Raw genomic sequence first — 15832 nt, 5'->3', positions numbered from 1 at the left:
TCATTTCTGTCTCGGCTGTTGTTTTGTTTGATATTGAAGCTTCATATTCTCACCATTTTTCCCTGTTTGTCTTCTACACTGCAGATACAAATCAGTGAAACAGCGAACAGGTAGCACCCCAGGCCAAGCTCCCTCAGCAGGTCAGCCCTCCCAGCCTCCTACCAAGCACAAAACCGGAGGAGAGAAGCCAGAGAAAGGTGACAAGCAGCAGAAAAGACCCCAAACACCCTTTCATCATCGCAGCCTGACCAGCGACGAAGCTTCCATAGAGACAGAGACAACAGCAGGGCAAAGGCTGGCCATGAGGGGTCAGGATGGAGGAAGATTCCCCAGCATTCGCTCTGGAGATGTGTCCGCCATCCAAAAGGCCCCCCAGCTCCACAGTGGTGGGATCAGTACTGGGCCATCAGAACAAGCCAACTCCCCCCAACCCCCACCACTTAGCCCCCACCCCTGTGAGCGTAGCGAGGAGTCAGGAGAAGGTATGAAGAATCCTTCAACGCCCAACAGCCAACACTTTTACCAGCCACCCCCTGAGCCCTGCCTCGTTGGGGTAAAGGGTGGTGGTGAGGAGCCCGGAGGGTCAGAGGGTCTGAATCAACACTTCCACTCCCATCACTCCCATCCTCATCCTGGAGCCTCTTCCTACTCTGAGCCTCCTGAGCCCACTGTGTATGTGGGTGCAGCAATCAACCTGGAGGACGACAGCTCCCACGCACCATGGAGGTTATTCAACCTACCCCGCAGGAAAGAAGCTGAACTGCCCACACCACTGCTGCCTGGGGACAAGCTGAGGGACGAGGCCTCAGCATCACAGGACAACCTGGTGTCGGTCACAGAGTGAGTGACAACTGCTAATCAATAATCGCTATTCCATGCTCTTTTGCTCTGACTCACATGCAGGGTGATAAGGGACTTGATGAGACAGTTGGGCGTCCAGGTCATCCCACGCTTTCCCCCGTTACGGTGTGGCTCTGGGCTGCTTTGAAGCACTTTCAATAGTCCAGAAAGGCTTGTTTTGAAAGAGTAATGACGCAAAACCCACCTTCTCTTCTTTTTCTCGCTCTCTCAGATCCCCTTACTTCACTCCCCCACCCATCCCTTAGATTGTTCTGTGTAGCGCTTAGCTGCACACAGCATGTTAATCTGTTGCTATGTGCCCTTTTGACATCATACATCACCAATGTGCAGGGCCAGCACTGCTCATTGATTCCTCTACACACACACACACACACACACACACACACACACACACACACACACACACACACACACACACACACACACACACACACACACACACGCAAGCTAGGAAAGAGGAAGAGTAATGATGGGGTTAGACAAAGATAAACCACTGCTATTGTAATGGAGTTGAAGCTGATAGAAGTCCTGTCTGTTGGATTTCAGTTTGACAAGCATTGAAGAGAGACTTTCACCAAGAAAAAGCTCTGCTAGCAAGGAATCACAGATGGACAGGGTGAGGGGGGGTTGTCCAATGTGACGCTATTCGGGGTGACTCGCAGGATGTAGTGTGACTGTAGTGGGAATTATCAGCCGGGTTATGCAATTCCCAAGGGGCCAGCCACTTGGATGGCCTATTCTAGTGGGCTGTAATCCTCCCAGCCACAGCTCTGAATGGCGGCTAATCTCTGGCCCAGGCCACTGCACACCATCACCTTGCATCAGAGCTGGTCAGGCATGACGAGAGGACAGAAATACAGAAAAATGTTGGAGGCAGTGAAGGGGAGGGCCAACACATGAGTTGGGTCAGTCGCTTTTCTCCTGCCAAGCAGCCAGTAGTTGTCTTCTTTTCCATCCATTTGCGGTCTGTTATATATGAGGAACGAGTAGTGTAGTACGAGTAGTGTCTCTTCATGGGAGATTTTGATGAGTGATGGCATAGCAACAGGTGATGACTGTCAGTAAGTGTGCGAACAGTCAGAGTTGGAGTTGCTGTGCTTTCATAATGCAGCAGAAATGTAATTGTGTGACAACCAACTCGATACATTGGTTCTGCTGCATGACAGCTGTCAGAACTGTTTGCAATTGCTGCCATTTCTGTGAATGCATATAAAAGTGGTAGCAACACTGACATATCAGGCAGCACCAGGCCCCTCCATGAACCTCATGAGGATTGTGGTGTATAGATATTGGATGGATATTTATTTACATACCACTGTGCTCTTATTTTTTTTTATTACTGATCAGTCTGTTATCTTTATGTAGCTCTTGAAATTTTCATTAGGAATGAGTAGGTGGTATCTGTTTACTATGCATTGTAAGTCTTTCAGATCTTTTTAATGCTACCTCAGTGTCCTCATGTGTCTGTATCTTCATTTCTCCAGGGTGATGTCCACCTCTAAATGGCCACTGAAGGTGTCTGAAGAGCGTGTTCAGATGTATCGAGCCAGGAGAAACCAGTACCTATCTGCTGCCGTAACTGATGGAGATCATGAGCCCGAGGTCGACCCTTACGCCTTCGAGGAAGGAGATGTCAAGTTTACATTCTCCAACAAGAAGGATAAGGCAGGCGGGGAGCGGGAGCCAGGCAAGAAACATAAGGTAAGGCAAGCTAAGTAGAGGAGGGAAGATGTTCCCCAGCTGTAATCTGAGCAGAACTCATCTGAGTCTTGCTGGAGTGGATGCAGTAATGGATGTGAAAATGGTACCTTTTGCTCATTGTTGCTCAGGTTAAGAGCATCAGACAGAGACCAGGTACAATGTGTGGCAATGGCTCATCTATTATGTTTGGTCTTATATGGCCATTACCAACTAAAAGCAGATATGTTGGAAGCAGGGTTTGCAACTTGTTTCCATAACAACAAAGCGCAGTACCTTTCAGTATTGGCAAACATTGCCTTTGTATAACTCAAACATTAAACTGCATCTCCCACAACATATGCACTACACCACCTCCTAATTCTCTCTATGTGCGTCTTATTTTACCTCACACCGATGTACCATTTGCACCCAAATTTTAGATGTTTTTTGTTTTTAGTCTTGATGCTCTTCTCTGAGAGCGTCCTTTAAATTTGAACTGTAATTTTTACAGTTGAAATGCCAGTCAAACCTAAACTTGATCACAACATGATATCCATCACATCATGTCATCATTCTTCACTAATTAAAAGTGCCAAAGTCATGGTTTTAAAGTAATGTGTGTTGTCTTTGAAAGCAGAAATACTTAAATTAATAATACAGAAAAATCCAATCCACCAGATTCTAGACTACAGGTCAGCACCCTACTTTTGTGGCCCGAACTGGACACACTTTATAACCCTGTGTAATATATAAGGTCTGTGTTTTTTATGTAAATTCTTGCTCTGCAAAGTAACTTGTAACTATAGCTCTTAAAAAACTGAGGAGTAAAAAGAATGCATTTTCCTACATTTTCCACTAGTGATCATCAGAAGATCTCATATCTCTATATGTCTTAAGAACAGCAAAAATATTGTTTTTATTCATTTTGTATGAACAGCTTTACATATTTAGCACCTTTTAATAACGAATTATAGTTGACCAGTAATTGGTTGTAAGTGATTTAAAGCAAGTAATTGATTCTGCAGCCTTAGCTCCTCAGGCATCTCATTCCAACGCTGAGGATCCCTGATGAACCTGTTAGATTTAAACCTTGACCTTGGAACAGCCTGAGGGGCCCCACCTAAGGCTCTAAAGCTCTGAGGTGGCTCCTATGAGGTTGACATTTCTGCTATGTAGCCTGGGTCCAGATACAGATGAGCTCTGACAGTGATCAGTAAGATTTTACAGTAATTTCTAAAACGAACAGGAGTCAGAACTGAGGTGATGGGATGTTTAAAACCAGTAAGAAGCCGAGCTGCTGCATTCCGAAGTGGTTGGAGGACAGAGAGTGACTTATGGTTTACACTAAAATAAAGAGAACTGCAGTAATCAAGCCTGGAGAAAAAAATAAATTCATGAATGGCATTTAGCAGGTTGCGTGTGATTGTATTTTTTTTATTTATTTCTGGAGATAGTTTTCAATTGAAAGAAGCAGGACTACATATCTAAGGTTGTCAGTGCCTCAATTAGAGGTAGATTATCTCACAGAACATGGAGGCATGATGATTTTGCTTTAGTTTAGTCACCTACAAGTGCAGTCAGTATTATTACACTATCATTTTTCATAAACTTAGACTTTACTACCAGCTCAACATCCTGGTTTTTCCACAATAGTGGAAGTTCACCTGAGCATGTGAAACTCTGCTTTGCCTAGAAATCAGCTATGCACAGTGCTTTTTGGCTGCTTTCAATCCCTCTTCCAGCCACACTCCATTGGATTCATTACAAAAACTGTAGTGACAGTTTGAAAAATGTGAAGTGGAGTGAAACCTTTTTAAAAGCAGTCTAGAGAGCAGCCACTTCATCCATGCTTTCGTCACTAGTTGCCCGAGGTAAGAAAGGGACAAGGGGGCTCGTTTTAAGATCTGGGAGCAGGCGAGGTAGAAAATAGGCCATCAGCATCCTCAGCAACACTGGACTAAAAATAACGGAGCAACCACTTTCTATATACATCCGCGTTCACTGCCCAAGTCTGCCCGAACAGGAAGCCATTCCTCAATCACCATTGTTATTTGCAACTAGAGAGCACCAAATAGTTGGTCTGTCCAAGTTATGTTTTTCCAATGTGATCTGCCCTCCTACTTTTTACTCTTGTCACTGTATTCTTTTGCTCCACCTCTGTCTCTGGCTATTGGCTCCAGCTTCAGAGAAAAGCAACCTGTTAAGTGGTTTTGCTCCCAGCTCCAAAAAGAAGAGAGAGAGAGTGTGTGTGTGTGCGTGTGTGTGTGTTGGTCTGCATGTTTGCTGCAGGCTTCATGGAGCCACAAACCTGGCTCACTGAACCATTAAGCTTTAAAGCACACTCAAATATTTTCTTTCTCTTCTGTGTGCTGAAGACTCTGCTGCTCAGCCCTGATCTGTGCTGGAATGTTAGGGTGAAGGCTGCTCTCAGTGGAGTGAAGACTCCCTGAAGAGCAGTCTGTGCAATGGAGCTCTTCCTCCGGCCGTCTGCTTTATGTGCTGTGTGTATATCTACCACATGCCTGTGGGTGTGGGTGCAGACATGTGGATTCCAATTCCGGCATGGTTTTACCTTAAATAAAAAAATTCCATAGTGTTGGAGCTGTTTTCCTTGGGACGCTTTTATTATTGTAGCTGCAATGTACTTGGCATCCCACCTGGCTGATACTTAATATAAACCTGGCAGACCAAGAGAATCTCCCTGTAACTGATGAATTTAGTGTTTGAAAATAAAAGTTTGAGATTAAGTAAATATTCTCAGCCATTTTCTCCTGATCTGCAAGCTATATCCACCGCTTATCAGACTATTCAACCACTCATTGTAGTGCAGAGATCAGGTTTGAACCATACATGAGCGCAATCTTTAAACTGGAGAGTCATTGACTATGCTACAGGCCATGTGGCTTATGCTATAATAGGCCATCATCTGATCACCACTGCATAGAAGTGGTGTGCCTGTGTCAGTGCCTGCTGAATTAAGAATAAGGTGCAAGCAGGGAAAAGCCTCAGATAAATGAGGAACCTGAGATGGAATGCTTTCATGCAGACATCCTTGGAGTCAAACAAGCTTTTGCAATATGTAAAGACTCCATGCTTACACACTTACTCACCCAAGGCTAGGTTATTGATAAGGGGTTAAGGCGTCATTGCCACCTATAGATTGCGGCCTTGGTGTGGATGTTGTGCTCTGCTGTAGATTGGGCCTTTAAGGGAGACGGATTAAAGCCTGCGTTACTCGGAGAAAAGCCCTGGAGCGTAATGAAATCAATGGCTAGGACATAACATTCCTGTTCCTCAGCTAGAACTGCTCAGCACACAGTGTACACACATCCCATCATAAGAGCACACACTCACACAGAAGGCCAGCCCTCGCAGATATTGATGTCTGGGTGGGAACCTAAGAGGCTATTCCTTGGATCATGATTTCACTGTGGTCTACACGGGAAATCTCATTTGCCACAGCAGAGGCAAAGAGTCCTTTTCCCCTACACTTCTGTTTCTGTCCAATTTTCTTTTCACTGTGATATCACTGTTATTATTTGTTATTTTTCACGTTGGTTGAAGAAAGCAACACTTTTTATAAGTGAAATCTAGCTGGTTTAATAACGTCTTTTTGTTTTTTTGCATCTATTCCTCCTCTGTGTAGTAATTTAGCCAATTTATTGGTATATTGTCTTAATCACAGTTTTGGGCGCAAAGGATTTCACACACTCACATTTTAACACAGTAATGAAGCAGACATTGCCCAGCCATGAGGTCCCATTAAGAAGAAAAGAAATCATCATTGATATAAAATTGCAGTTTTGTAAACAGTTTATCTATCTGAGGATTTTCTAATCTAATATTCTCTGTTTCATAGATTCTTTCAATTTGTGCTTTTTTCTAAGCCACTTCTCACTTTTTCCTTTCAGGGTGAAGATGGAAGTGCGGGTCCATCAGATGGTAAGGAGCGTCTTTATTTCCCAGCATCAGCTTGGCTGCTGTCATCCAAACACATACTCTTAGCTCTCTGAAGACCTTGATAATGACACCAAAGGACACAGGTTGCATTTGTTGCTCATTCAGAGTTAACATACTGAATATATAATGATAATAATAATAATGTCTTTTATCAGTCTTTACAATATGTCAGTTGAAACTACATTCATTCCTCAAATAAGTAACATTCTCATTCATTCTCTGTCATTTTTAATTTTTCTCATATAGCAGATTTGTCATGCCACAAGTATTTGAACATTTAGATTTAGAATCAAACTGAAGTGAGTGAGGCCAACCTGGTTGTGGCAATAAGCAGTCTCATGTTAAAGCAAGATGTTTTCCTTCTTTAAGTTCTCAAGCCGCCAAGGTGTATTTTTGGACATGAAAACTCAGATATTTAATTTTCACACCACTTATTTGTATGTTTGTGTGTGTGCGTGTGCAGATGCTCAGCGTGCAGCTGCCCACAACCGCATGGCCTCCACCAGCCTGATCCACGAGACGGACCTGGTGGTGTCCATCAACGACCTGGACAACCTCTTCAACTCAGATGAGGATGATCTGGCGGTTAGTAGAGACCTTGGTTTCCACTGCAATAAATATCTGATTACAAAGTGTGGTCTGGCACAGTGTGTGTTTGTGTACAAGTGTGTGTTTGCACTGGTGTTCACGTGCCAGAGTAGCGTCTCCACTCTGCCCATCATCGACTTACGAGTCTCACTCCCTGTTGCTGTTACTCTAGGAAATGTCATGTTTGATATTTAATTACAGGCCCCACAGGTGTGAGAATCATAACAGGACTGAGTTTAGAGCACTATTATTAATTAACACTTGAAGCTACCAAAATAGTCAGGTGCTAAAATGTTTTTTTTTTTGTTTTTTTTTAATCCTCAGCCCAGGCGACCAGTCAATGGAACGGATGAAAAATTCAGCAGCAAAGAGCCAAAGCAATCCACTTTGGACCCTGTATCCTGCATCAGTATGTATCTCTGTCTGTTCCTACTAATGTCTGTTTTTACTGATGTGTCATGTCTCCTTCAACTACAGGGAGGGATTTACTGCAAGAGTTAATCTAGAATCAGATCCGTCACACCTGTAAGCCTCTTGAAAATTAAGAGTGGTGCGCTGAGATTTTCCTAGAAGCCACTTTAGCTTTAAATGTAGTATTCCCTCTGCTCAAAACTTCAGCTAAGTGAAATGGCATCATATCCTTTAATCCACTAAATGAAATTAAGGTTTTTACTGCTCAAGCACAGCTGATGCTCCCACTTGGCTTTGCCACCTAGTGGTGAAGAATATGGCTGTAATGAACTTAACGGTTTGTCAGCGTTTGGCTCATAACAGCTTAGAGACATCCTGTAGCTGCTGTCTTGTTGTCTCTTTGTTATTCTTCTACAGGCTTTCTTCAAGCTAACACCAGAGTCTTGCCTTATACCCAATTTGTTGATTTAAGCACAGATGGACCAAACACTGTTTTCTGTGGAAGAACAGAACATTTGTTACATACTGTTATGTCTGAGCTCAGGGATGCAGAAGTAAGGAGAGTTTAAGGACACTGTATATTTTACTGTGAAGCAAATTGGTCTCAGATCACCCATTGTCTTTTAGTTTTATGAAGAGGTAATATACAGTGCTAGCCTCTGCCCTTTTATCTTAAATTGTTTGTGGAATCCCCTTAGATGGTTCTTGCCATTACAGTAAAATGGTTTGAGAGTCCCTACATTGTCTGTGGCCATCTAAATGTGTTAAAAAGAAAACAAAATTTCTATGAAAATAGCAAAATAAATGATAAACTATGCAAACGTTTCATCATTTGCAGGCGAGATGTCTTTTAGACTTTTATGTAACTAGTATTTATCTGGTTCATATTTATGTGTAGCAGCCTAAAACAACAACATGCTTGTCACATCTGCAGTACAACAAAACAAACAGCAGCGAGCATTTTGACAGAATGTGTAAAAACACTGAAAGCATAAAATGACACATCATGCATTAAGTCATCCACATTATGTGCATAATTTTCTGTCACAAACTGGGCCATACAGCCATGACAAGTAAAGGAGATGCACATAACAAAGCCAGTCAACAAATGATTTATTTGGAAAACATTAGATCAGGTAGGTAGGCGTAGGTGCAAAAACACAGGCCACCATCAGCCATTAAAACCTAATGGGTGTCTCAGGGAGAAGAGCATCGGCAACTAAGCTGAGAATGATGGAGAAGGAGCACAGACACACTGGGTTCAGGTGTTCCTAGTGGTGCTGATGACCCTCTGCCTCACCCCCTCCTACAGCACCAGCAAGAAAAAAAGATACACCAAGCAAACAACAGACAGACAGGAAGAGATAGAAGAGAACATTGTCGTACTGTTATCTCAAGAAATGATTTGTGTCCCTAAGTGCTGTTTGTCCAGCAATTTCAATATGGGAAGCAAAATATAATCAGATTTGTCCAGATGTATGATAAGAACAACAGTGTTGGACTAGACGTTTTTGACCCTGTACCTCCTGCATGTGTTCCTCTTCAAACACATGAATGTCCTAATGCCGTCATAATACCAGCTTTATTCATGTAGCATTTTTAAAGCAAGAGTTTATAAAGTGCTCTTATGGACAAAGAAAAAGCAAGAGACCAGACAGTCAAGCCAAACAAAGCACGGCAAAATTAAGGTGAAATTTTGATAAAGTTGAAACAAGAAGACATCACATGCGACATGTCAGCATAAATAAATACAAATGAAATAAACAAGCAATGAAAAAATAATAAGTCATAAACAGATGGCATGACATAAAAGCAAGGCCATAAAACTGGGTTTTACAAAGTAATTTTAAAAGAAGTTATGCCTTATCTCCTCAGGCAGGTTGTTCCACAGCTTAGGGGCCCTGATGGCCCCTGAAGATTTTAGATTTTCAGCATCTAAAGCTCCAAGCTGGCTCATATTGGGTCAACATTCCTGCTTTGTAGCTTGGGGCCAGTCCCAGACGAGCTTTAAAAGTGATCAGTAAAATCTTACAGTCAATTCTACAATGAACAGGGAGCCGATGGAGAGAAGTCTGGACACGAGTGATGTGATGTAGTCTTTGAAAACGAGTAAGAAACAGAAATCTGAAATAGTTGGAAGCAAGCAAATGATTTTTGGTTTATGATTTTATTTTAATCAAAGCCCTACATATATTGATGGACTTTTGTTCTTTTTTTCGCCAGGTTCAGCAGACCTGCACCAGATGTTTCCTACGCCTCCTTCCCTGGAGCAGCACATCATGGGTTACTCGCCCATGAACATGTGCAGCAAGGATTACGGCAGCATGGAGCCCAACACAGGCATGACCACGCTGGACGGCACCTCATCTCTGGGAGGCCACTTCAAGATTGAGGTGGAGGAGAGCTTCTGCAGCCCTAAGCCATCTGAGATCAAGGTGGGTCTGGACTCTGGTATTATTGACAAAGCAGCTGACATCGTTGTTGTGTCAGTTACTAGTGACTGTATCTATAGGGTGAATGTACAGCCAGAATCAGTAGATGTCTTCAGTCAAAGTGAATGATTGTAGGCGTAGTCTGTCCCTCAGAGTAGACATCCAGAGTTCATTCCTCAAGCAGAAGTTTTCAGTTGTCACATACAGTTTTTTTTTTTTTTAAATCTGTGCCTCACACTTCATAGCAGAGCCTTCAGCTAGTGTTCATAAAATTAACTTCAATTCATTGAAGTTAATTCATTTTTGAGCTGAGAGCGGAAGGTTTTCTTTAGTGTTAGACAAATACCGGTAAAATAACTGATGAAGACACACAATAAGAATTACATTGATTAGACAGGGGACATCCTCATTAGACAGGCAAATAGCACAGTGATTGCATAGCAAATATTTTTTAAAAAAATCCACTGAAGGTGCTACATTTTCCAGATACACCACACAGACATTTGAGGGCCTAATGAATTATTGAGTTGTCTTTATTTTCATTGAGCTTTTTTACAGCAGAATATGACTAAAAGCTGAGCTGATTCAGTACTTTCACATGATTTTAATCCAGTGATTCATGTGTTTTATTTTAGAATTATTTGTGTCATAGCTTTATTTTAGATATCATTTATATTTAAAGCCAATCCCTAAACTAGATAAGATATGGGATTTTCAGCATGTACACAGTATATGGCGGACTTTTAAATGTTATTAACTATTTACAGAATGCAAATACTACTGCATGTTTATAATCAGGTGATCAAACTCATTAAAATATGCAAGAATAAAGATCAGTGTGACTGCATTCATTATATTTCAGTTTCTGCATCATTTCCAATAGAAAATAGAATCAGCCAATGTATGCTGTGTCTCTTACAAATAATATTCTACCTGTGGCTGGTATGAAACTGCCACAGATTTGTGTTCATTAGTATAATGCAGCAAAAGAGTGGCTGAATTTGCACCATGTGTAGTTTTTTTTTTTTCCTGTTTTGAATATTTCTGAGGTTGTTGTTCGGCATGCTTCCCTGTGCCAGTATCTGGCCAAATGACAATGGTCTGTAAACACATAATTATTGTCTTGCATTATTGTTTTCTGTCCATCTTGCAGGACTATTCTTTTGTGTACAAACCAGAGCTGTGCCAGCCATTTGTAGGCTGCTCCATGTTCGCACCTCTGAAGACATTGCCAAGCCAGTGTCTCCCACCTATCAAAATACCAGAGGACTGCATCTACCGACCAAGCTGGACTATGGGCAGGGAGATGCTCAACCCCGTGCCTGTAATGACCTTCCTCAACAAGGACAGGTATGCTGCTGTAGCTTGATATTTCAATGAAAGTGTTGCCTTCTTGCATGACAGTGCATGTCTCATTTTTTTCTTTCAAAAGTCTGTGGAACCAATTCAGATTTCTGCCAGTTTTGAAGACTCCTTATATTTATCATGATGATCTGGGCAGAAGGTTACTGAAGGACTGTAATTTAGCCTCACTGAAGATATGCCAAGGCTGCGCTGGAGGGTTTTATGTGCAAAGAAGCACATTTTCCTTGTCTGCTCTCTTTCTGTCCACACACCCTCTTGTCTCTCCCTGGACACCACCTTAGCAGGCAGCTCAATTTCCCATGCATGGCTGCCTCAGGCAGAGCGGGGAAATGAGTGTAAAATGCTTTCTTGGTTGAAGACAAGGATTATCACTGGAGTGGTGAGACGGGCCCCCACAGCGGCTCCATGCCACCTCGCTGCTCATACCAGCTTGGTGTCTTTAGTATATCTGTCACTGCGCCTCTTAATTCCTCAGCTGCACCTCTGCTACTTTCCAGGCAAATGGGGGATTTTTTTTCAGTTTATCAGAAAAAAATCCATCAAATTTTATTTTATTTTATGGATTTTGCATTTGGAAGTTGGCCCTTTTTGCACTTGTATGACTAATTTACAAAAGACTAATTTATTAGACCCATGTGTTTAGTGAATGACCAGAAGCTTCAAACCACCTGCCTGATATTGTGTAGGTCACTCTTGTGCCACTAAAACAGCTCTGACACAGCTGACAATTGACATCGGACCTCTAGGGGTGTTGTTTTTCTGTCTGGCACTGGGAAGTTGGCTGCAGATCGTTTGGGTCTTTTACTCTTTTGTAGTGTGACTTTGGTCCTCTGTAAACCTGAGAGAGTTTGGCTGCTAAAGGAATACCTTGGACTCTTTGTTGTGTTTCTCGAGATGCTCCAGAGCAGATTTTGCAGTGTGGTAGGCTGCATTGTTTTGCTGGGTTAGTTTTGATGTTGTCAGGAATTGTTGTTGCCATGGAGTGGTGTGTTTGTTCTGGAGAAGTGTTCAGGTAGATGATCACATATGACGGGTCCCAAGATTTCCCAGCAATGCATTGTGTTGTAACAGGATAATCAGTGTTCATCTGTGCTTTTATTGTCGTGTCTGGCCAGTGTATTGTCACGCTGCACTTCTTATTTCAGTTTTAAATCATGTCAGTCCTACTTTGTGTACTTTGCTGAGTTTTATTGCAGAAAAAGCTCAACAAATCTTTTAATTTTTAACAGACTGCACAAACCCTGTAAACTAATAAACTGGCCTGGAGCAAATGTCAAAGCATTTCCTCAGGTATGACCGTGATTGGAAAATGTTTTGGCTTATTAGAAAAGTCAGATGCATTGCTGTTAGCTAAAGCGGGAACTGTTGGCAAACACATTATTCAGAAAGCTGGGACTGGAAATGCAGACTGATTTTGGACATAATGGGTAATTATTTTTTTTGGAAGAGCTAATTGTAACTATGGGCTCATACTTTTGACTGATGATTGGTAAGATTATTGCCCGTCCTCTTTTTATTTGAGTACACTAGAGCATGACAAGAAACAGGGCAGGACAAGCAGCTGAGGTGGTCACATTTTAAATGCTTGTAATGACCATAATTTGTGGAAGGCTCTTTTTTGCTTTTGAAGTTGCGGGAGTGCTAAGCTTTAAGATTGACTATGCAAGGAGAGAGGGGCAACTGCAGTTGACTAAGTCTGGCTGGTGTCCAAAGAGTGATTGGTAAAGCTTCTGAAATGTTGTCCTGGTGCTGCCTTTGGATTTGCATCCTGTCGTGAATGTACCCTGACTGTAGAGAGACTTGTGCTGGGGCTTCCTTCTAATGGGTCTGTGCCAGGAGTTGTTCCCCTCCATACAGCTAGGGACATGATGTGCTCACCCTCCCTCCCGCTCTCCTGCGCTCTCGTACACACTCGTTCTCGCCCTGCTTCCTCACAGTTGCTTGCCAGCCCAAAAATAACCCTTACCTCAGAGGGACGCTTGTTGAAATGTTTATTGAATGTCTTTCTCTCTCCCTCTGCTTATTTTTGCTACTCGTTTCTCATTCTCACTCTCCCGCATTCTTCTTCTCTCATGTGTAAACATGTGTGCAGTCTGAGCCCACTCTGCATTCCATTTGTAGTGAATGTCGTCGTGCCCTACTGCCTTATTACTCCAACTGTCTGCACAAATTCAGTTAGACAGTCATGTAACGGTATGTTGTAGACTGAAGTAATATACTGAATGTTGCTGTTCTGGGATGTAGGAAAACAACTGTGGTCCATGTGCTTTTGCTGCGTGTGTTACTTAGACACAGTTAGATATACTGTACAGTGCATGAAGAAGCCAGCTGATGATACTTCAAAAACGTGAAAATGTGATTGTTTCACAACTGTAGCACCTTCTTTTAATTTATTTTTTTGTCCCCCTGGCCATCAGACTGTACAACTCATCACTGAGTGGTCGGGGGGGGGCATAGTCACAGTCATAGTCACATTAGGAACTATGTGATCAATATTATATAATGTCCATGCACCTTAGGTAGTTCGATACAACTTTTTTCCTACTACCTTTCAAAGCCACTTTTAATCACTTTAATTTTTATACTTCTGTGCCTTGAAATACTGCATATTGAATTTTTAATTTTACTTAGCACCCTCTTGATATTACAATTAGAATAGTTTTATATACTAACCTTTACTGTTAATGTTACTAACCTGCCTTTTTTGTTACTTTATTTTGTGTTGTATGTAAGCTGCTGAACACTTAAATTTCCCTCGGGATTAATACAGTATCTATCTGTCTGTCTATCTAATTCATGTCCTTCAATCTCTCTGCTCTCAGTAACATCCCTAGCGTGGGCAGCACCATGGACCAGGACTACAGCCAGACCTACACCCCTCAGACCCAGACGCCCTTCATGTCAAACAGTGCTCCACCAAGTAACAGCGGCGCAGGCATCCTGCCTTCACCTGCCACCCCACGTTTTTCTGCTCCCACCCCACGCACGCCACGCACTCCACGCACACCTCGCGGCCCCTCTAGTGTCCAAGGCTCACTCAAGTACGAGAATTCCGATCTGTACTCACCAGCGTCCACCCCCTCCACCTGCCGACCGCTGAACTCAGTGGAGCCGGCCACAGTACCCTCCATCCCCGAGGCCCACAGCCTCTACGTCACCCTCATCCTCTCCGAGTCAGTCATGAACCTCTTCAAGGACTGCAACTTTGACAGCTGCTGCATCTGCGTATGTAACATGAACATAAAAGGAGCTGATGTGGGCGTGTACCTGAGTGACCCTGTCGGAGAGGCCCAGGAACCCTGCAGCTGCGGCTTCAGCGCTGTGGTCAACCGACGTTACGGGAACGGCTCGGGTCTCTTCCTGGAGGACGAGCTGGATATCATCGGCCGTGGCTCGGATGTCAGCAGAGAGGCAGAAAAGCGCTTTGAGGAGCTGCGTTTCTCCTCGCTGGAGAGAACTGGAGTTGGGAGGGGTGACCGTGTCCCAGATGAGCTGATTCTGCTCCTGCAGGATCAGTGTACCAACCCTTTTTCACCCATTTCAAGTCTAGAGCATGACATCGTGACACGGGGGCCAAGCGGGGCCCCTGTACCTCCCTGCGTAAGGGTGGAGGAGAGAGACTACCACAGCGACTGCTACATGGCCCTGGAGCACGGCAGGCAGTTCATGGACAACATGTCAGGTGGCAAGGTGGACGAGGCTCTGGTCAAGAGCACCTGCCTGCACCACTGGGCCAAACAGAATGGTGAGAAATAAGACACTGTACCAGATTTTCCCTCTTTGCGCAGAAAGTTTGTGAGGTCTGCATTTAAACCTTTGTTCCAGTCAGCCTTGCCATAAATACATTCTACACTAAATGGTGTTTCTACATTTTTAGGCCATTGTAATTTTTTGCCTGTTTTTTACTGGAATTATTTGTTTGGGATGCTTCCTTTATTCAGCATCAGTAGAGCTGCAGAGAGAACAGTATGGGGGTGTCGTGGTACTCAACTCTGTTTAACCACAAAGAAAACACCTGTAAAATAATAAGTAATAACACATGAAATCAACTGATCATTCAGCACACATGTAAGCATTTATTCACATGGGTTTATATGGCAAAAGGATTTTAAGAAACTATTTGTTTTTTGTTGGCTTGTCATGGTTTTGTTTTCAGATCCCATTTTCTGAGAACTTAAACAGCATTTTAGCATCAGAAATCTCATCAAATATACATCTAATGTAAATGATTACAACAAGTAGACAAAAATATGTTTTTTTTTGTATTGATATTTACATAAGAAATTTGCATAAAGCTATGAAACATACTTAGGTGTAGCATGTCAGCCAAATTGGTATACCCGCAGAGTCATACCAAAGTAAGTTACATTGTCAGAAAGTTACAGATTGACACATTTGGCTAAAATGTGCCAGTAAAATTTAGGACTGAAAGATGTGTTTAGAAGTAAACCGACGTCTTGCTTTTTTCTGCCCACTTCATGGTGTGTCTCATGGGGATTCATTTTTTGTGTCTTCTTTTCCCATGTGTTCTTCAG

General features: G+C 42.8%; 1 protein-coding gene across 1 annotated transcript in view; it reads left to right on the top strand.

The window, feature by feature from the left end:
• med13a (mediator complex subunit 13a) overlaps positions 1 to 15832 on the top strand; it is an 88394-nt gene that overhangs the window by 56888 nt on the left and 15674 nt on the right. The window contains 8 exon segments of the mRNA XM_022204338.2: positions 85 to 840; positions 2346 to 2562; positions 6453 to 6483; positions 6965 to 7086; positions 7414 to 7498; positions 9724 to 9935; positions 11086 to 11282; positions 14120 to 15042. Of these exon segments, the coding sequence (XP_022060030.2) occupies positions 85 to 840; positions 2346 to 2562; positions 6453 to 6483; positions 6965 to 7086; positions 7414 to 7498; positions 9724 to 9935; positions 11086 to 11282; positions 14120 to 15042 (2543 nt within the window).

This window comes from Acanthochromis polyacanthus, chromosome 17, assembly GCF_021347895.1.
Source record: "Acanthochromis polyacanthus isolate Apoly-LR-REF ecotype Palm Island chromosome 17, KAUST_Apoly_ChrSc, whole genome shotgun sequence".
In the NCBI taxonomy this organism is placed as follows: Eukaryota; Metazoa; Chordata; class Actinopteri; family Pomacentridae; genus Acanthochromis; species Acanthochromis polyacanthus.
The sequence above is the reverse complement of the archived record's forward strand: the minus strand, read 5'-3'. Positions and strand labels throughout refer to the sequence as shown.